This window comes from Patella vulgata, chromosome 5 (assembly GCF_932274485.2).
Source record: "Patella vulgata chromosome 5, xgPatVulg1.2, whole genome shotgun sequence".
Taxonomy (NCBI): Eukaryota; Metazoa; Mollusca; class Gastropoda; family Patellidae; genus Patella; species Patella vulgata.
Window position 1 is genome coordinate 24,212,838 of NC_065883.2, and position 23,213 is coordinate 24,236,050.

General features: G+C 35.9%; 2 protein-coding genes across 4 annotated transcripts in view; one reads left to right on the forward strand and one right to left on the reverse strand.

Moving 5' to 3' along the window:
• Positions 1-23,213, forward strand: part of LOC126821870 (ATP-binding cassette sub-family G member 5) — a 145,377-nt gene that overhangs the window by 113,142 nt on the left and 9,022 nt on the right. The window lies entirely within an intron of this gene.
• On the reverse strand, positions 7,070-13,666 carry LOC126821538 (ATP-binding cassette sub-family G member 8). Its single transcript, XM_056100954.1, has 9 exons — positions 13,435-13,666; positions 12,106-12,341; positions 11,698-11,830; positions 11,331-11,454; positions 9,726-9,871; positions 9,195-9,414; positions 8,777-8,976; positions 7,211-7,287; positions 7,070-7,075 (listed from the first exon to the last, which is right to left on the reverse strand). Exons 1-9 carry the CDS (start codon positions 13,664-13,666, stop codon positions 7,070-7,072), a joined length of 1,374 nt encoding a protein of 457 aa, XP_055956929.1.

Here is a 23,213-nt window from a genome sequence, read left to right on the forward strand (position 1 = left end):
AAGGTAATATTTTATAAATCTTTGTACACAGATCAAACTAGTACAGTAGGTGTTCCGTTTGCTTATTAGAAACGTGTCGGATATGATCATTTTTGTGATTTTGGTTTACAATAATTATTCCGGAACATAGCTAACAGACCGGAATCGTTATGGAACTTTGCACTAACTGCACATTAATTAACCTATTGCGGTAGTTGTGACGTATCATTACTACAAAAATTCATTATAAATTGAAATTAAATTAAATGTGGTTTAAATTCTTACTTTTTTTGCACCAATCGGGTCAGATTTGCTTATTTCGAATTCCAACCGTCATAGATTCTATTAGGTGCACGGATTCTCGGTCTTTCGTCGCATCCGAACAAACCAATGTTAAATTTTGTTTTCAAAACGTGTTTTATTCCTACATCTCGAAGTGAGCGTATATATTTTAGGACTTTGGTGCTGTATTTTAAGGAAAATTTGTGGTGATAGCAAAACCATAATATATGCCTTATAATATTTCCTGTACATCTTACACTATGCTCAGGACAATTGTTTGTTACCAATAACACAAAGATTGTCCATCACTTTACCTCCCAAAATACGTCCAAGTCGTCTTTATTTGTTTTTAAATAACTTGGTTTAAACATTAAAACGTACAAAGGGACAAACCATTTTTACAAAATATAAATCTTGCCCTAACGGCATTTAACCTGGAATTAAGATATGACTAGCACGTTGTGGATGGAAATGGCTAACAGTTTATTATGACATCTGTCAGTTTGTACCCCACCTACACCATCATCGTTTTATGTTAACCGAGTTTAAGGGCGCTGTGAAGTATCATAAACTACTTTCATATCTACTCCATTCCCTATGCCAATCAACCTAAATGGGAACATGTTTTGGTAAATGGGTGAATATTGCACAAGGTCACAATACTTTTAGGTGTATATGACCCACATAAACCCATTTTAATTTAATTACCCCAATAACTCATGTTATGAGTGATAAGTTTGGGGTAGTTGATATAAATATAAATGTCTGAAAGGCTCATATTCCATTGGTTTCCAGTCCATCAATTAATGACTATGCCCTCATACATTTTCAGATGTATATTTCTGCTCAAATGTAACCGCCAACTTAAAAATTAGACTTTTTTTTTCATATTTATGCGATACAACGATCAAATATATTTTATTTACCGCTCTTTGCTTCCTTTATTATGGAATTTAACAACATATAGTGACATAGGCCGAACTTCCGTTGTTACAAAGTAGCAATGAAACTCTGAATTAATCTTGGAAAACGAAAATAAATTATATACCTATATAAGCCCCATACAGTGGCTCTATCGTATTTGCATTTTATATCCGTTGAATTTTTGAAAACATAATTTTGTATATTCATATTCAAATGTTCTTCGCAAACATGTATGTATTGGTTTGGGCGGAAACGTATTTGTTTAGTTAATCTGATATTTACTACCTTAAATAACTTCCCGATATCTAATACAAAAGAACAATAGCACCAAAATAATTGTTTACCCATGTAAACTGTTCAGACGAGAAGCATCGTTATATTTTACTCGACATAATTCTTTCATGTATTTACTTGATTTACTTTTATTAAAGTCGAATAATTGTATTTATTTAATAAATTCATTTTGAAACAAAATTTTACAGTTTATGTTTTTTCGTTTATACAATTACTATAGCAATGAATAAGAGCGTTTGTATTTTGTGGATTTATTAGAGTGTTTCTCGTGGCATACTTATAACTACGTTATTAGGTGTATGTGTTTTAAACAGGAGACATCTTGGGGACATTGATCTATAAAATAACCCCAACAACTTCAATTCTGTAGTAAAGCCCCACTAGATTGTTGACTGCTGTCATGCATTATTTAAGTTTGAACTAATTCTGTAAAATAAATCTTAGCATTATACTTAAGTTCCACTGCGACTTTTCATGAGGATTAAATAATGCATATATATATTAAAGAAATTAAAAGTGTGTGTCTTTGTGTAGGCGTGCCTTTGTGTGTGTGTTAGTTTTCACATGATGTCGGAACTGATAAATAATCACCAATGCGTTTCGGTCGGATCCTATTATAATAATTGTAACTATAAAGAAATAGATAATTTTAAAGAAATCAGTTCTTGCTCTTTGATAACTGAACCCTATTATAAAAATGGGGAGCATCATGGAAAATAAATCAATGCACACAAATGAGTATAAATTAAAATGAATAAATATAAAATATTCATGCATCTAACACACACACACGCACACACATACGCACACTGAAATAGCTCCTAGGCCTCTCTTAAAGCTTACAGCATTGATAGGTAAAGAAAATATAATTTAAAAGTCCATTTTACTAGGATACATGTTCCTTCCTAAGCTCAGACATAAAAGTTAAAAATAAATAATCGTTATTTAATTTTTAATGTCAGGATATATGGAGAACAGGAAATGCTTGGTTACTTGTTATCTATGGCTAATTTGATGATGTCATGACTCATCGCGTGAATCATCGAACACCTTCCGTCACTAATCATTGAATGAATGAAAAGTCAGTTTCTTCTGCCCAACGCATAATTCTTGGACGTCATAATCTCTTTTTCTTCATTTAGATTTTAATTAACAACTTTTATCTAATATAATCGTAGGAATAATGTTCATTAATTCCACAATTTTTACAGTTAACGGTTGAGATTTATTTTTTATCAGCTTTGTAAATAACTGCTTTGTTCGTTACCATACCAACTCCTCAATAAAAAAATATTTCATACACTGTTGCGTAGTCTAGTTCCATCCAGTCGCTTTCTTTCCAATGCAATCGTGTTAACAGACATATCGATTGATCTGGACTATGTCAACTTGTTCGACAGCAGAAATTGCGTGGGTTGATATTTTATCAGAAAATCCAGGGACGTAATACATGGTCCCGGGCGTTGCTTAGTAACATAGCAGACGGCTGAAACAAGCGTCTGCAGAAGTATTGGAAAATGGCTGACGATGGAGAGGTTGGAAATTGGAGGCGACGTGCTTGATGCGCGGATTATTGACAAGCTGGTAGGTGAAGATTTACGGCCTCTATTGATGGATTTACTAAAAGATGACTAGATAATGTTCGATTTACACGTTGGATTAATCACTCAAGCTATATGTACACGACACAACTGAGACGGGTCAAACATAGTAGGTCTACGTTGTAAATGTTACATGCCAGATCTCATAAAACACGAAAGAAAGTTTGACAGACAAGTGCAACAAAATTTATTATCTATGTGAACTACCTAAATGAGATACCGGTTGGGACGAGGGTGGGGTTATATGAAACACACAGCCGACATACAATAAAGGAAATCCAATAAATCAATATAAACTTGGAATTTTTGATGACGGGAGGTCTAAACTTAGAACTTTTGACGTCGGGAGGTTTAAACTTATATACTGTTTTTTTTCTATAAGGGATGCGCTGGTTACATATTACTGAGTTATAAAATTTATCCAGAATACATTGTTATCTGTTGTCAAAGGCATTCATTGGAAAGTATTCATGAACCAAACTAAAAAAAATGAAATGAATTGGAGTTTAACGTCCTACTTTTATGCATCGACTGGGCTAGTGAAGATGGGCATACCCTATACAGTAAATTTTGCCCGGACATACTCTTCTGTAGAGTTCAACGATAATGGTTTCTTTTTCGTGCACTCCAATGCCATGAAAACACAACACACAATGAAATATATAAAATATAGGCAATAAGATTATAATCAAAATATCAGTCAGACAATTAAAATATTAATTGAAAAATACAAATGTATATATAACTGTTAAAATATTTTTTAATCAAGCATAAATTACTTCAAGTTCTAGTAACTGAAATTGCTACATACTGAAGATAAATAATAACCCGTAAAACATCGTATAACCGTTTTCATACACATAGTTAAAAATTGCATTGTTAACATGACAAGATTCATTTCATAAATGTACATATACCAGGATTCGGCATTCCTTAAAACAGTGCAGAAAATGGAGATTTTAGTATAGCAAATAAATGAAGTGGGGTTTATTGTACTACTTTTCTGCACCGACTGGGATAATGCAGAAGGGAGTATGACATTTCTAAACATATTACGAATTATTAACCAATTTGGTCAAATCGAGTGCCATGATATAATATTATAAAAACAAATAATAATGTGTAATCTGTCAATAAAGAGTTATCTCCGATCAAACATCCCCAGCAATGTTAAAAAGTCAAAACATATAATCCTCCACATTCGGAGGTCACAAAACCCTTTGGCATGTGTAATGCGCCAACAGAATTTCACAAGATGATGGTTTTAATACCCACTTGTAGAAAACGCATTTTTGAACAGAAATACGCATTAATTATTTAATAAATCGAAATACAATGAGGTAAATTATCAAAAAATAATAATGTGTAACCTGGGCCAAGACTAGTAATTACTTCCCTAGATATACGAATGTACTTCTCTCCGTTCATCTTTTTCACCTATTGCCTGACTATTTCTGCTTGGTGTTGGTGAATATTCGTGATTTGGTGGTGTAAGGACAAGGAGATAATGACTTATGGAATTATGAATGGAAATGACGCCACGGCCTATAGATTCAATATTATATTATGTGACACGTTGGGGTCTTTATGGTTATAAAGATTAAGACCATAGGAATGTTTTATGTTTTTTTAGGTATGGACGTAATATTAAAGTCAATGTCGGAGATAATTGCTAGTCTGGCCCTGATGTCACGAAAGAGTTATCTCCCATTTAACCTAAATCCACAGCAAGACTGTATTTGACTGTAATCCTTATTTGTACATATAAAGTGCAAATGTCGCCGCCCTCAAATGCACTCCGTATATGTAATTCCTTTATGTCAACACAATTATATTCTTTCATTGAACTGTGAAGATGTGTTTTATTGCCACAACATGAAAAGGCTTTGGAAGTTCCTCATTTTTATCAATTTAAAGTGGCTTAAAGAATGTGTAAAAATAGGATAACAGAGCAACCATTTAATAAAATCGTTCAGTTTTAAAATCAAAATACAGTTAGGTTCCGTACATAACTCCCGTTGTATTAATTTGTTATTCATATGGTTTCTGAGACACAAACCGAAGGGAAAGAAAGGCTAAAATCTGGAATGTCAGAATGATTCCTGATAGAGCAGTAACTGACAACCAGACTTTCCCATCTTCAAACGAATACATCTCCAACGCCTCTTCACCCGTTCGCACACAATATTTGGGATCGATTTGCCCACATGTAAAGTTGAGGTTTTGGTAACCAGTTACACTAATGGCTTCAAACGCCCACCTGATTGAAGAAATGTCAGAAACCCATTTGAGTCCTGTAAAGAAAGACATGTACTGTAAATTACAAAAATAAAAGAAAGAATTAACCTCCACATTTTGATGACAGTATTTCAGTGTCGATTTGGTCGAAAACAAAAAGTATTCTATACACTAAATTGTGTACATTGACTTATCAGAACATAATGTTTTAAATACAGTAAATCCACCGAAATTTTCATTTTAAAGCCATCGGTTTATTGCCCTCTAGGAGCTGATGTTATTCTGTTTGACTTGTGTAACTATATCGGATACTTACTTCATGGGATTTTCCCCTTGATCACTTGTAGTGATTGCAAACGATATTGATACCTTTAATGCGAAAGGATTGTCGGGCGACTTATTTGCTTTGGGTGTAGATAACGAATAAACCGCGCATATTATTTACTGAAATCGGACACTGGTTGCGACACTTTCAACTTATGACATCATAAGTTCATCTGCGATATCACGACTGTGGAAGCAGACGTTAAATAACCAACTACCACCGGTACGTTAAATGAAGATATTGTAAGCCAAAGCCTTTCTTGGAATGGCAACCTAAAACATACACAGACAGATCGAACATCTAGCGCTTGGATGACGGACAGGCTACAAGAATTTACCTGAGAACAGGGTTTCCAGGTTAATGAAGAATCCACCACTGAGTGCAAATATCGCCAGTAATGTATTAGATGTTATACTGGAAAGTTGGTAATTGGGTAGTGAATTAGCGGCAAATGACGCGGCACTTTTACTAGCGTACACCGACAGAATAACCACACCATACATAGTAAAAAATACCCCAGCATCTTTCTCTAGGTTGGCCATAAAATATGCTGGCGTAAAATATATTGTACAGAATAACACATGGAACGGTATCTCGGCTAAAACCTACAAAATCCAACAAATAAAACATTGTTTTATCTCACGGGTGCGTAAAATTATAAATTATAAAACATAAAATTAAAATTAAAGTGTGGTAAAATCTCTGGGAAATGAAAACACAACACAAATTCAACACGGGTTATTTAAAGATACATTAGTTAAGAGTTTAACAAAGAGTTGGTCATTCTTGCTATAATAATTCAAAAATAGATGAAAAAAGAAAATATTGAAAATTTCATTCAAATTACTTAATTCTTAGCCAAGTTATCATTGTTTGTAGTTTTGACAAGATACGTGCACAGTGGTAACCAGGGCACTGGTATAATCGGGAATTATATTTTAAAATGGCGAACCGTTTTAATCTAGTTAAAATCTCGAGTATCCCATGCCATCGAAAGTTGATTATGGTCTTGTTTTGTTAATAAATGTCTAATTAATAGTTTATATAACATTTCAAGCCTAAAGAAAGACCTGCAATAGGCAGATTTAGCTCTTGCATAGTGTATGTTTAAGTTTCTCAATATTTAGTAAATGCAACTTCTGTGTGTGTGGGGGGGGGGGGGATGGTTGAATGGTTAGCGTGTGCGCGCTGTATCATAAAGTCTGTCATTGAGTCAACTGGCGTGGTTTCGATTCCCCGGATGTACGTGACAAGGAGTAGGGTCGCCTGTCCAACCTCGTGGGTTTTCTCCGGGTCCCCCGGTTTCCTCCCACTGCTAAATACCCCTACGCGCAAGCGAATTATTGAAATTAAATTAAAACCATACGTTAGTCCCGAAATGACCTAGTTTGTGTCGAGTGGACGTTTAACCCCATCTCTCTCTCTCTCACTTCTGTGGAAATGAAATTACATAATTAAGCGTTCAAAATAAGACCAGCCAATGTTTGAAGTAACTGCAAAGGGACATAACTAGTACACTGGAGGAAAATTGAGTCCAATCTAAAACATGTAAAAAAGCCTTGCATACCTTTGCCATGTTATACGCAAAATGCCCATATAACTTATCTTGTAGTTCAAAATAGAGATGGTGACGTTCTCGATGACCTAAAGAAAGAATAATGTAAAAGTATGTATTCAAAACGAATATCATATATTTTCTTCCATGCACATTCAAACTGCTTAACAATAGGCATAACCATACATGAACAAACCATATATTAGTGACAAAGCCTAAACATTAAAATGTCACATTGAATGAAGTTGTAAGCTACAACCATTTGCAATAAGACATCATCCACGGATGGATCTAGAGGCAATTATGCAAGCAGAGTGTAAATTTTGAATATAATACTTGGTGAAAGTACCGGACCACGAGTTCATAATTTCTGACATATTATTTTGTTTCAAGTGCCGTCTCGTATTTACCATTATTATTATAAACTCTTTAAATTTAGAATTACTTAATGTAAATATTCAATGTTTCGCTTTCGAACAATGTTTGGTAAACTGAGGTCCACGATAAGACGTGGTTCCGCGAAGTCAAAGGGGTTCGTAGGAGCTCCGCGGGGAAAAGATGAATTTGTTGGTATTTGGACATTTTGAATGCTTGAAAATGGAAGGAACAGTGACGCAGTAAGTACGACATTGGCCTGCTAACCAGGAGGTCCCGTGTTCGATCCAGGTGTTGGCCGCGAATGTTCATCGTGATTTTCCGCCGTGGTTCCCCTTGTCTGTGGTGCAAGACGGAGGACCTAGCAAGGGATAGATATATAGCCGTTCGGATGGGACGAAAAACCTAGGTATCGTGTACAAATTGGCGTGCACGTAAAAGAACCCGTGGCAGTTGGGATTCGCTATAAAAATAGGCCATAGCGCCGCTGGCTGGGCAAAAGTTTCCTCACAGCATCCTGTATGACGAATGCCCTTCGGAGCAGAACAATAGGACGTGAAAATTCATTTCATTTCATTTGTCGTGTGAATCTAATATAGTGATTGATATCCATTTAACTATGTTGTGTTACATTATACTTTATGGTATTCAGAGTCATATTTTAGGTTTTTCAAAGATTTGTTAGAAAAGTGATAGTCTTAAAGGGACCATAACACTCTTGCTGGCTTGAAAGCTCTAGAAAATAAATAATATCTAGTACTAGATGTTTAAGTGTCCTACCTGTTGTGTAAATTATCCATTACATCCGATTTTACTTGTCCAGAGGGTTCGAAAATATTTTTAAATCGAAGTTTCATTTGAAAAGGTTTACGTTAGACGTTTCAAACCATTATGTTGAATTTTTCAAAATTTCTAAATAAGGTGTGTTAAGATGAAATTTGTATTATCAATTAATAGTACAATTTGTTGACCAGAATAAAGATTGGGGCATATTATTCAGTTACAACAAGAGTGGTATTAAGCCTTTAAGGCTCTTAAATCTGATTGAACAGAGTAAATGTAGATTTGGGAGTCCAGTCCCAGGGGATACGCGAGTGAAAAATGCTTGGGAAGCACTGCCTTAGAACAATATTAATTTGAGACAACAGAAGGAAAGACTGATAGTTTCTTACACTTTCATAGACCAGATGTCAAGTCACTTACTCTGTCCAATGACGTCAAGTGTTACTGTGTATGGATACATAACACACATCATAAAAAATAATCCGAATCTGTCTCGCATACCCAGTTGATCCTTACTCAGGTTCCAAAACACAGAGCCTAATATAGTAGACATTGTTAAAGATTGGATGATCTGCACAATTAAAAACCAGTAATCGATGACAATGTTTCTAAAATGGCGCCTGAAAAGATATCACCATTCCTTCCAATCAATGACAAAAAAAAACATTTTTTAAATGGCAAATCTAAGACATTAACAAGAAAAGAGGGGAAGCACACATTTGCTCCAATTTATAAGGCTTGTTAATTTCATATTATAAAAAAGACTTTATGTTATGACTCGGAGCAGAACAGTAGGGCGTTAAGCCACATTTCTTTTCATTTATTTTATGACTATTACCTGAAAAGAACCTGGAATTGTCTAAAGAAACCGGGGTAACCAGAATTGTTGTCCATGGAGCCAGCTAAAGTGGCAACCTGCGTTTGGTGGCTGTGTTCCAGGCTTTCTAGTTCAGATTTAGTTGTTTTATCTAACTCAAAGGCTATAACGAGGTTCTTCAGTATCTCCGATGTCGTCTGTTCAGTTTCAACCGATGTCACATCTATTGTCGCTAAATCCACTAGAACAGATAGAAATACTCAAATACCACATTTTCGTAGGGTCCAAAGGACAAGTTCAAGCTTATTGTTTTTAAACCGCTAACAATGACATACACTAATTCACAGCACTATTACAGGACCGTCGAACTTAAATTAAATAAACACCATTATTGATGACAAAACTGCCGGGAGCTTTGAGTGGATTATGGCTATTTCCATCGAATCTCATATTCTCTTAAAAGAAAACAATCGGGCTCGAATGCCGATTCCTTTTAAAATATTTCGACGATATGGTTTACATGGATATACATATTATTAAATTGATATTTACGGTAAAAATCAGAGGGGTTTGTAAGTTCGGGACAAGGAAATCCCAGTGTTGTGAAATAGTCCACCATCAGCTTTGCCTCCCCAAAATACACGGTTTTACCAGCAGATAACACCAAAACCAAGTCAAACAGTTCAAATATATCCGTTCTAAAATATATAATAGTTATATCTCATTCAACTAAATTATTCAATTCTAAAATAACAGTAACGAACCATATGCAATATTCAAAAAGCAATGGTAACAAGCATGTTCTGCTTATTATATATGCCACTTAACGTTAAACTATTAAATAACGCGTGTGCTCCAATCCATGCAATATATATTGGCCACCCGATTGGTTAAATTGTTGATTATGAGTTTTGCATGTGAATAAATGTCTAAATAATAATTTATATAACATTTGAAGCCAGACCTGCAATGTTCCGATTTATGCATAATGTAGCTTTAAAGATTAGTGAATTGAGTTAAAATAACTACAGCTACCAGGTGAGTCACAACAGATGTGTCACTACTATATAATACTTGTTATAACAGCCGAATAAGCATATTCGTTTTTAACATAAGACATTTTGGCCACTAAGGTATTTCACCAATTACCCCCCCCCCCCTTAGCACTGAATAGGACAGGACGAAAGTAGTTATTTACATATTATACCAACTAACTAGCAATACTTGAGATACCACGATCAATCCGAACATTGACCATGGCTGTTCATTCTTAGATTGCGATAAACGATAAATGGTATGTATACATATACTCTTAAAAAAATAGGGGATATTCAGAAACATTACAAAACTGCGGAAATGCACTGCTGTTTTTATTAGAGGTAACCAGTGTATGTTTATAACAGGCCAATTGTCTACACATGAACATAAACAGTTCATATTGGCGGCTTATCTGACGGCCCCATTTCACTCGCAAAGAGATACACTGTCAAAAGTGAAAATGGAGTTTTTGTGTCTTGTCTTAATAATGAGTAATTGCTCCACCAATCCTCAGACATTCAGCAAATCTTCGTGGCATGCTCCTAATCAACCGTCAAATCACGATTTGGGGCAATCAGACCCACTCCTCTTGCAGTGTCACGGCCAATTTTTGCAGTGTTGTCGGTTAACGTTGACGAACACGTCTCCCATCAAATTAAACGGAACACACTAAAGCAAAGATACGCTAAACAGTAAATCTTATGCAAGAACCGATAGGAAAGCAATCATGGATAGGATAAACCAGCAAGCGGCAGTTTTCATCAACCCTTCCTTGAAGTGTCAAATTTGACAATGAACCCCTTCCACGTGTATGGCGCTATTACGTGTCGCATGTGCAGCTCAGTGGTTCTGTTGGGGCGATAAGTTCTTCATCTGTTTAACATACTCTCAAAGCATGTCAAGTGTCCATGACTATGTATCATATGACAACCTGCATAGGTATTTGCATTTCAATATCGTCTACCTTTTTTGAAGAGTATATTGTAAGTACTGACATACGTCTATCACCGTGACATTTTGTCATCCAGTACAATGAACATTTGGAATATACATCTTATATGTAATCTGGTACGCAAATGTAAGCAAAGTCAAACTTTGGGGGTAATGAAGCCAACTTACCTCGGTTGATGTATAGACAGAAGAACAGTTCGTTTATTACGGGCCAAATTAGCGAGTGTTTGAACCATGTGATTAGCCGTGAAGGCATCCAGTCCAGAAGTTGGTTCATCTAGGAATAATATACCTAGATGAGAGAATAATATATGTTAGTTTTGGTTTGGAGTTACGTGTATGGTACCAACAAATCAATTTATCAGCCCTTAGAACATTTGCACATTGTGACAATTATCTGCCCAAGAAATGGCAGTGTTGTTTATCTATAGTAAATACTGCATAAATGGATTCGGCATCTATGATCTTCTATTTATATTGCGTCAGAGAAAGAAAATGACTGCATTCACATGGAAACAATTATATCATCACTTACTGGGATCGAGTAGTAGCTGTACACCAATACTGACTCTTCTCCTCTCACCACCTGATATACCTCTAATATCCACACCACCAACCCTTGTATTGGCTACATGACTCAATCCTAACTCTGCTATTACACCATCCACCTGCATATAGTATAAATATGGTTCACATTTGTCATGACTTTAGTTAGATTGTGTTGATATAACCTTTCGTAACATACGTGGAATTGGCCAACTTGTAATACAAATGACTTTACCATTCACACTTTAGTAAGTGACTTTGGTACTCATAAGTGGTGTTGAATTTGTTTAAAACGGTACACACTCATTCGTACTCTATTTCTCTAGAACAAGCTATAATCCACCGCTGACCCACTACTGAAGGAATCAAGAAATTAAAAACAAAATCACCAATTCACCTTATTTTGCACTTCTCGAGTAGACAAACGAGTTGGTAGTTTAAGTTGAGCAACAAACATTAGAGTCTCTTTAACAGTTAGATGTTGTAGAAGTCGATCATCTTGTCGAACATAAGCCGAGTATGTTTCGATCATCCCCCGGGTATGTTTAACACCGTTTAGTTCTATATCCCCTCTCACCTCTCCTCCCATATTCCTGCACGCTAGAACATCTAACAGGGACGTTTTACCGCTTCCTGAAAACAAAGAACACGATAGAACCAGGTGATTCCTTGCAATGGTTAATACGTTCAACAAAGAAATCCTAACACTAAGAATTATCTATCCTGATCAGTAGTCAAAATGCAAAGTCTTGTGCATGACTTCGGGAAAATGGAGTTACAGCAGCAACTAGACTCGCCATGTGAGAAAGATTTCTAGTTTTAATCTGAAATGGCGAGACCCGTTTTAGCTAGTAGCTACGTAACATAACCGTATGGGAAGTGTTGAGACAGTGTGTGAAATAGTTGTATAATATTGGAGCGTTAAAAAACGCGGTATAAGACTTTTTGAGACCAAAAACAGGCCATATGAGGAAAGTTCCTAATTTTATTCTGAAATGGAGAAACTCATTTTAGATTAGCTACGTACATGGGCGTGGATTTAGGGGGGGGGACGAATAGGTTCCTCATTATGCCACCTGAAGTGAGGCAGATGTTCCCTTCTGTCGAAACTCTTCCCATCTCACACTGCTGAACCCTGCTAGTTCTGCGCCGTATCAAAACTTGGCTGCGCAACTCCATTACGCAAAACTGACTGAACCACTTGAGGGCGTGTGCGGTGCATAATGAGCCCCTTTATGTCGCCAAGATATCCAAAGAGAACAGACCTGGTCGTAGAACGATTCACTTAACTTCATATATTTATGCAGCTTTGAAGTAGGTAGTCAATTTTTCCATATTGTCACCCCTAGATACAGCCTTCATCGAAATAACACTGGTTCAGTAAACTGTTTTTAATTTATTTGTTTCGTTTGGTAATGAAATGTTCCAGGTTCAAGGGTTCGTCCGCCCCCCCCCCCCCCCCAAAGTTATGACAAATCCACGCCCTTGGCTACGTAACCGATATCGGAAGGGTTGAGACAACGTGTGAAATAGTTGCAAACTATTATAGTGTTTAAAGACGTATTATAAGGCTTTTCGAGACCATGAAATAAAATGGTAATTTATAAACACTATATTAGAACACTGTTAACCTAAATATCTAAACAAACAAACAAACATGTGGTTTATTGTTTCCGGGTTTGGGAGTACCAAGTATCAACACTAGAATACCGATTGTATATCTTACCTGAGCAACCCATGATGGCCAGCATCTGCCCACTGTTAACTGTAAATGATACGTTGTTGAGTATCACCTTAGATTTAAATTCATTTTCCGTGGCTTTAGATTTGTAAAATGGGAGTTTTGTCTTCCAAATTGGTAGTGACCCAACTTCATCAATGGCATAGGTTAGGTTTGTCACGTTGATATTAATTGATTGGTGTCGAGTTTCCGGATCTATGACGTAAGTAGACGCCATCTTGGATTGTCTTCAATACTGATCAAAATGCTCTTAAATCACGGTTATTCTGAAAAAAGCCCCAATATATACTGAAGATTAAAATCCATTCATATCTAATCTTATAATATCGGCTGTAATGGTAATGATTATTGCTATTCCCCACTTTCTCAGGAATGACATTTTAGGATTTTTCTACGTTGGTTAAAGATGCATAATGTAAGATTTCGATAAAGAGCTGGCCGTTCTTGCCATAATAGTTCAAAAACAGATAATGAAAAATAAATCTATTGAAAAAATCAGTCAAATTACTAGTTTCTGCGAGGACGTTATGGGGCCTTGGAGTGTTTACAATATAGTCTCGATTGTTAAGTACCATTGTTACGATAATAAGCAAAGTCCCGATTCTTCATTTTAAATTAAATTATTAAATTAAATCTATTGAAAAAATCAGTCAAATTACTAGTTTCTGGGAGAAGTTATGAGGCCTTGAAGTGTTTACAATATAGTCTCGATTGGTAAGTACCATTGCTACGATAATAAGCAAAATCTCGATTCTTCATTTTAAATTAAATTATTCAATGGCGACCATTTATCAGTCCACTGCAAAACACGACCATCCGAGGGTCTAGGAGGATTGATTATGGGCTTGTATGAATAAATGTCTATTGAGGCCAAAAGAAAGACCAGCAATGGGCAGATTCCGTAATGTGTACACGACAAAAACAAGCAAGTGAATTGAAAAAAAGAAAGAAAGATGTTTACGCAGATTAAATGACTTACCAAATGTATGGCAAAGAAAACCTGTAAATCTCTAACGTACGAACTGTACGTCTACATTCACGAATTCGAATACAAATGAAGTAGATTAGTATCTTAGTTTTCAATAAATATGCTAATTAAACGTAATTAATATAATACATGCGGACCCATTGTATTATATTATATGTATGATTAACTACATTTAAAGAAATAATTGCATTTCAATCAGTGGCGCATGATATTAATATTAAATGATTGATATTAATGACTAAAGGCCGTTTAAAATCGGAAAAACCTAGTTACTGGAGGACGGTTGGCCTATGTAATCCTCGTTGCAGTTGAACAGTGTAAGGTAAGTAAGTCTCTGATCCAAATAAAATATAACAAAGGTGATAAGGCGTCTTTTAATCGATAAGAACTTTCCAAACTGTCTGGATTGACGAATACAATTAATTGCTGTAAAACATGCACTGAATATTAGACTAATAAAATAGTATATTTTAAAAGATTTACACGAGAACATGGTAATGGAAATTTTATAAATTTATGAGCTTAATTTTAAATTTTTTTGATTTAAACAATATTTTAATCATAAACGAATGGGATTGAGCAAAATGCTTGAAGCCTATATCAGCTCTTTCCATAGATACAAAGGTGTAATAAAGAGGAGTACGTTATTTACAAAATATGTTTAAAGAATGTACAAACATTAGATTTAAAGAACATATATACAGAGGTTGTGTGGAAGTGTATTTTGCACTGATTTTGAAATTAAAATCTGTGACATCAAATTTCATTCAGCGAAAGCACTAATTATTACTACGTTATTCTAGAAAATTTCAAAATGGAAACTACTGCTCTGTTACGTGACCCGGTGGCTTATTATGGGTCGTCAGAACCAGTGATGCTTAATACTACTATGAGTGACGAGGCCTCTAGGGTGAATATCGTCAATTTATCCTATGCAGTAAAGGACAAGTTAGAAGCATGGTACATAGGGAGAAAGGCATTAAACAATACAGAAATGAGTTTAAAGAGTGAAGAAAAAACAGCTATCATCGGTAATTCAGGTCTGTTTAAATTCAGACAAAGAAGATTAGTATATTGACATTGTAAATATTTTTGCGAAACAATTAGTTTGCCTTCCAGTCAGCAAAATATAGTGCCTGAAATCTAGTACGTTATTACTGTATAGTTAAAGATACTTTCCCACGTACAAACTATGTGATTTGATGATATATTTGGACTAAAACCATATTCAAACTAACTAATCTATCAAAAATTTGTTTCATACCCCTTTCAAACCTTTGTATACGCGTGGAGATGCCTCAAGCTATAAATAAACTGGTGTTGGAGGCCATCATGTCTATCACCTCGTTTCTTTGATGGAGGGTCCATTTTTTCCGAATATATTTTTCATTACTTACTGTTAATTTACCATACAAAATGAGGCATAAGTAAATTCTTGATTATTTTCTGTCAACTTAATTGCAGAGTCCTTTGTACGCTGACACCCCTAAATGTTCCCAAAATCTCCTAACCATTTGATCAAGACATAGCAACCGCTTCATCAGTCAAGCTAGCACACAATAAGCTGACAGACAACAGTCGGGTTGGCAGTTAGTGATACCCTGACATTTTTGCCGAGTGCTTCCTCCATAGGTGTTTTTCGGGTGATCCAGTATTTTTCTAGGAAGATCGGGTGTCTGTACTTTGCATATATACCAAATTTGCCATACTTTTATTGGAAATAACCACCCGATAAATACTTTCGGGACAATCTATATTTAACCTATTGTAGACGGTTCAGTGCGATAGGGACAATTTACGTGATATTATTAAACACTTATACTTTCTTTTATTTGCACTGAACTGTCTATGGATTATTAATATACCCTGCTTTATACATTTTGCTTGTACATTTTTCGGGCATCGATCACGTATTTGTTTCATCAATGTTTCAGGAATTGAAATTTCTTTAAATCAGTGTAACAAACAGTGTCTAACACAGCCCTAGTTTAGTCACTCTGCTTTATCATTAATTGTTTCATCAAATTTTCTGAATTCTGGAATTATTTATTACATTCCTTGATTGCAGCCCTAACGAAAGTCTATTTCACTGTAGACATATTATTATGTAGGCTATGTGTTTGCATTATGATACATTTAGTCAAATTAAATGCTTCTTGTTTCTCACGCCATGAGAGAAATGTAATAGCAATGACTCTTGATTGTCACTAATGTGGTTCATTATACACCTACCGTGAAAGTTGGCCATGAAGCAAAATTTCTGATTGTTTTCAACATTTTGACATTCTTATGATTATTTTTTTTTCAGATTGTAAGTCTTAATGGTTGGCGTGTATCAGGGCATCTGTTACAGAGTCAGTTTTTTTGTGTTTTGATTTATAAAGCTTCCAGCTGTACAATCCTGACATCTGCTTGGTTATTTCTTAATTATTTAGTTTCAAAGTCATTATTTTCGTCCAGTTTTGAATTGTTCTGTGTAATTCCAGGCGCATAGTGATACCAAAATATACACTCCCATTCCAGATGATGTGTGACAAAATGATGTCACTTTACCGTGTTCTAGAGGTGCACTTGCCAGTCTCCATTGAGACAAACAAATTCATTTGTGAAAATCTGAATAAGTACCACCAACCGAATTCGGATAGTGATACCAAAATATACACTCCCATTCCAGATGATGTGTGACAAAATGATGTCACTTTACCGTGTTCTAGAGGTGCACTTGCCAGTCTCCATTGAGACAAACAAATTCATTTGTGAAAATCTGAATAAGTACCACCAACCGAATTCGGATGAAATTTATTCCGATATTAAGGAGCAAAAGGCAAAATGTTTCCCGTCCCTATGCGGCTAACTAGTCATGCTTGAATAATTCAGAATAAGAAACAAGGGACTAACCGGTATTGCTTGAATAAATCAAAATAAAAAAACCCAAGATACGTAACTACCACTGGTTTTGAGATTAATGTAATAATGTCTGGAGGCAGACCAGCATTAATTTCCCCATTGACTTCAATATTAATTCTGGCCTCTTTGCCCACCTCCAATTTTTCCCAAAATTTTCATTGGGCTGAATGCTTTTCACTACAGACAGGAACAAATGGTCATATCTTTGCACTAAAATTGTATGAGGTTGACTACCAAAATTTTTTGAGATACACAAACTTGAAAAAGCATACTAAAACATGTAACTAGTTGCCGCACATATCACCGTAACCAATCTGATAACTCTGGCAGAAAATGTTAATTCAAACCCTCTTCGTCCATTCTAGACCAAAAAATCAACAAAAATGGGTATTGATATAAATAGATGAACTACAATTTGTGGGTACCGAGATGGTGAAATTGAATGGCGGCCTGCCTCCGTCGTCTTAGAAGACGGGCACTTAATATAGCACCCGCGGGCCTCCAATCTTGGCTAGTTGTTAGAACCCAAAGAATAATTTCCAGAAGAAAACCCGACAGTGTATTGATAAGTGGTTGATTGAGCTAGACTCCTAGAAAATAGGCATAAATTATGAATTTCAAGATTTGCCAAACAAACTGTAGAAAATTTCAAAAGTTCAAATAGGATATTTACAACATTTTAGATTATTTTTTAAAAATGTCTTAAATTAATGAAACAAAAACAATACGATTACTAATTTAGAACATCGTTGCTGATACCCTCTATATGAGATATCGGTTAATGCGTAGTTGTTTTTTGTTTGTTGTTTTCCGAACCGTATCATTTGCCTTTTTAAAAGTAGGTGAAAACCCCCTTATAGTAAGTTGACTAACTCCTTTCTGATAGATTTAAATGAAATGAAATGAAATGGGGTTTAATGTCCTACTGTTCTGCTCCTATACTGGGCTAATGAAGACGGGCATACGCCATACAGTGAGCTATGAGTGAAATTTTGCCCGGGCAGCGGCACTATCGCCTACTCTTATATCGAATTCCAACTGCCAGGGGATCTTTTACGTGCATTCCAATATATACACGGGACCTCGGATTTTCGTCTCATCCGAAGGATTAGACAGCTGTCCTTGTCAGGCCCTCTGTTCTGCACCACTGACAAGGGGGAACCACGTCGGAAAATCTGGATGAACTTTCTCGGCCAATGCAGGGATCGAACAGATTTAAATGACTCCTACCATAATTAATACTGTCTAGTATCTAAGTCAACAGCAAGTACATAATATACCAGTACATATATCTGCATGAGGTAATGGCGTGCAGAACAAAAGATAATTCACCAAAGGTAATCGGGCAAAGGGCGACCACAATTGTTCTTCATTGACGCTAATGTTAAATCCCTTAAGTTCGACCAGCTCTAGACTACGGTAAGCATACTGTCACTGCAAAGCTTCGATTTAATCACAGCGTTGCATGGGCATGACCTTCAAATCTTTGAGTCACAACCATCCGTAGTCGTGTCACCTCAATGAATCTCAAAATGTCACTATTGAATTCCCTTACCCCAGGCCTTTTAATATGTTTATCTTGTGCCTGAAATTCGTGAATATTGAAAAAGAAATTTAAATTATAACCCATTTGTTCGATTCTAGCACCAAATCGTTATCTAAAATTGGCATTCAAAATTATCTATAAAATATGGACTAAATTACTCCGGGAATGAGGGTAACAGTCTTCTGGTACACATGGATTATCTTTCCCAACACCAAACCGCAATGTTTATAACTATTCATCAGAAAATAATAATATAACACCCCTAGTGCTAGGTCATAAACCATAAATTGGTTTGTATCTACCAATACTTCATCTGGATCAATTTTCAGTCAAAGATCGTGAAACATTACGGAAAACTGTTTGGACAGATTCAACGGATGGGACAAAACACTATCCACCCCAATCAGACATTCGAACACGGTATTGGTATAGCTGGATGTGTTAGATTTGTTAATGGTAGCGTATTTGTTGTTGAGCTACTACCGTATTGAACGAGCTCATCATCAGTTTTAGTTTTGAGATTTAGATACAGTGCAAAATGCTTGTTCGTATTTGCTGTTGCGTGGAGTAATTCTTTAGAGTCTTTCCAGAATCCTTATTGCATCGTCTATCGGATTCCTCTGCCTATTAACTACACCCTTGGGCCTCGAGACCAACTGGTATATGACCTAAATCAATTGATATAGTTTAGAGCTAGTCAATACAGTAATGTTTGTTCATGAAGATGTGTGACGGTGTTATTGATAACGCCACATACCCCGAGATATTTGTTATCGCGTATTATAATCGCGATGAACGCCATGCCTATAGAACAAATAGAAAAAGTATTATCAAAGGAATGCATAACAAAATTGACTTGTGGTTTAGGGTTGAAACGAAATATCGAAAATTCGACTCACCTTAAAACGTCATCAGGTGAGCACCATTAATCTTATCTTCACAATTTTACGTGAGTACCAATTGCAGTTTACAAATATCTTTTCAAGAGACTATATTTCACATTTTCAGAAACGTGGTAATTTAGACTAAAGACAACGATCAAGTACGCGATTACATTATTAGCTAAAGGTTGGAGTCAATAGTTGGTGTAAATCACGATGCATCGTATAGACCAAGGACTGGAGTCTTGCAATCGTAAAACATGAATGAATGATGAAAGCGTTAGGATAAAAATATAACACTTCAATAAAGGCTTTATAGAGTCATAATAATAGGCTCGATCAAGCTACGTCACTAGTCTATTGATAAAGACATTTGATAATCGAAACTTCATTTGACCTCCTTGGTGTGCAAAAGGGTAACATATATATTGATTAGATATTTCTATCAACTTTCAGGTCAAATGTTAGTGATACGAAAATAAAAAGCTAGACAGGTAAATAGTGACAAAGTCTATTTATAAGAGTGTGAGTCTGGTTTATCAAGCACACATATGATAAAACACAATATTGATGTCCACCATTTGTCCATATGACAGAACTGGTTGATCAGTAATAAGCGTTCACAGAATCCGGAAATGACGCAAATAAAGGAAAGCAATTATTGTTACTAACAATTGGGAGTCGTCAAAACGAAGATTTGTTATATTAGAGGTTTGCAAAAAACCAAATTGACTTTCATGTGTTCAGAAAATGCGAGAAAAATAGAAAAACTGCTCTGCTTTACCTAATTTTGATTACTAATCTATTAACATAGCGGTGGTTTAAATTAAGTCATGCTATTATAGTTTTTAATAATAGTATAATATTATTGTCCAGTTCGCATGGATTACGAATCATAATACGGGAATGCGTACGGGTCAGAAAAACCTTTAGGCCTAATTAATGTTTGTTCAGTAAAGCTTTAGCCTTGTACTTTGCTGCCATACATATAAATAATTATTTTTATTTTGAACCCGAGACAAGTCTATTCAATACCAGTATCTTTCTTGATAGGTTTTCATCTTTCGTTACATTGACTGGTTAGAGATCAATTCCTGGGCGGAACTTTCCATAATGGATTGGCATGCACGTTCCACCTTGCATCGCAAGTTAGTTGGAACAATGTGTCCTGCTTATTCCCTGTAAAAGTTCCTCTATTATATTACAAATTCCATATCTTGTGAATAACGAAGAACAAACTAGCGAATACCGAACAAAAGACTGGCTCGTTGTTCGTGAATAACGAATAGCAAGCTAACTTCACGTCGCTATACACGGTTCCATTTCGTTTGACAATGTTACAGATTTTTTTTATTTTATGAGTGTGTGGTATCCAATCATATTCCCAGTTATTAACCACCGAATACGAGATGATTTTAGGCAGACTGTTAACACCCACCGTAACCGAACAATAAACTGGCTCATTGATCGTTATTCGTCAATATGAGGGGGGTTGGATGGCCGAATGGTTAGCACGTGCGCGCTGTATCATAAAGCCTGCCATTGAGTCAACTGGCGTGGTTTCGAATCCCCGGCTGTACGTGAAAAGGAGTAGGGTTGCCTGTCCAACCTCGTGGGTTTTCTCCGGGTCCTCCGGTTTCCTTCCACTGCTAAAGACCCCTACGCGCAAGCGAATTATTGAAATATAATGTTAGTCCCGAAAAATGTTAGTCCCGAAATGACTTAGTTTGTGTCGAGTGGACCTTAAACCCCCCTCTCTCTCTCTCTCCCTCTCTCTCTCTCGTCAAATATGAAACAGCTCGTTTTTCGGGTAAAAGACAGCTTGTGAGAATCTATTTCCCAAGACTTTGATGTGTTACTAACGATTGGGCCATTCCCTATTATATTCCCTTTTTAATATTACTTATTCCATATCTGGTAAGTAACGAACAACAAACTAGCTCGTTGTTCATTATTCGTGAATACCGAAACATAAGACTGGCTCGTTGTTCGTTATTCGCGAATAACGAATAACAAGCTAACTTCACGTCGCTAAACACGGTTCAATTTCGTTTGACAATGTTACCGGGTTTTTTTTATTTTATGAGTGTGTGGCTTCCAATCGTATTCCCAGTTATTCACATCAGAATACGAGAGGATTTCAGGAAGACTGTAATATCCACCGTTATGCAAACGGTATATTTCTTATTGGGGTAATGAAATAAAACGAGACGAAATGTTCATAATAAGCGTCAAAACGGTTCACAGTCCAGGTCAATACCCCATATGGTGTGATTGTATTCAAAGTATAAATAACTATGTGGCTGATGAACCACGTGTTCTTGACCTCGTCTAGACGATGTGGTTTATGTCTTGATCTCGCAGAATGTTCATTTTTAGTTCATTGTTTACAGGGAGACATCCACGTGTTTAATATAAATCACAGACTGTTCCCCAAGAATCGCAAATAAAGAACACGGCTTTCTCATTACTTTTTGGGGATCACGTGGCTAAGTGGGTAAGACGCTAGCTCGCTAGCCTGGAGGTCGGGTGTTCGATCCCTGCATTGGCCGAGAAAGTTCATCCAGATTTTCCGGCGTGGTTCTCCCTTGTCAGTGATGCAGGACGGAGGGGCTGACAAGGAAAGCTGTCTAGTCGTTCGGATGGGACGAAGAACCGAGGTCCCGTGTACATATTGGCGTGTACGTAAAAGAACCCATGACAGTTGGAAATCGATACAAGAGCAGGCCCTAGCGCCGCTGTCTGGGCAAAATTTCCCTCATAGCACACTGGATGGCGTATGCCCGTCTTCATTAGCGCAGTCGGAGCAAAACAGTAGGACGTTACACCCCATTTCATTTCATTAGCCCAGTCGGCGCTGGACTTAAAAACACATTTCATTTCATTACGTTTCATAAATATCGTGCAAAGCAGCATATTCAAAAATGATGAAGACTATTTGATTGACTGGATAGATTATTCAGATGACGAAGTCTATTTGTATCTTAAGTACGCACAATGAATACGAAAAAAAACCAATGCTACATCACAACATTCACATGACAAATAAAATACATTATGTGGCATTATCCCTTTAAAATCAATACCCTACTTATAAAAAAGCGTCGATTTTATCTACATAATCTAGTCATTTCAAATCTTCCATCACCTTTTTCGTTCAATCCTTTGCATGCGTCCCGGACTTTAGTTCATAAGTTTAGGGGTTCACTTCATGGGTTTTAAACAATACAGTTATTTTTATTTATGTTTATCAATTTGATAAAGTTTGAAATTATATTTTTGTTTATCAATTTGGGTCATAATATTGTTTTGTTGTATAGGTTTTTTATACTATAAATATAAAGTACTGAATAACATAATAATATATTTTTTTTTATCAATTTGGGGTTATGTTTTATTTTATTGTAATCAATTTAATCGATATTGATAAAGAAGGGATGTA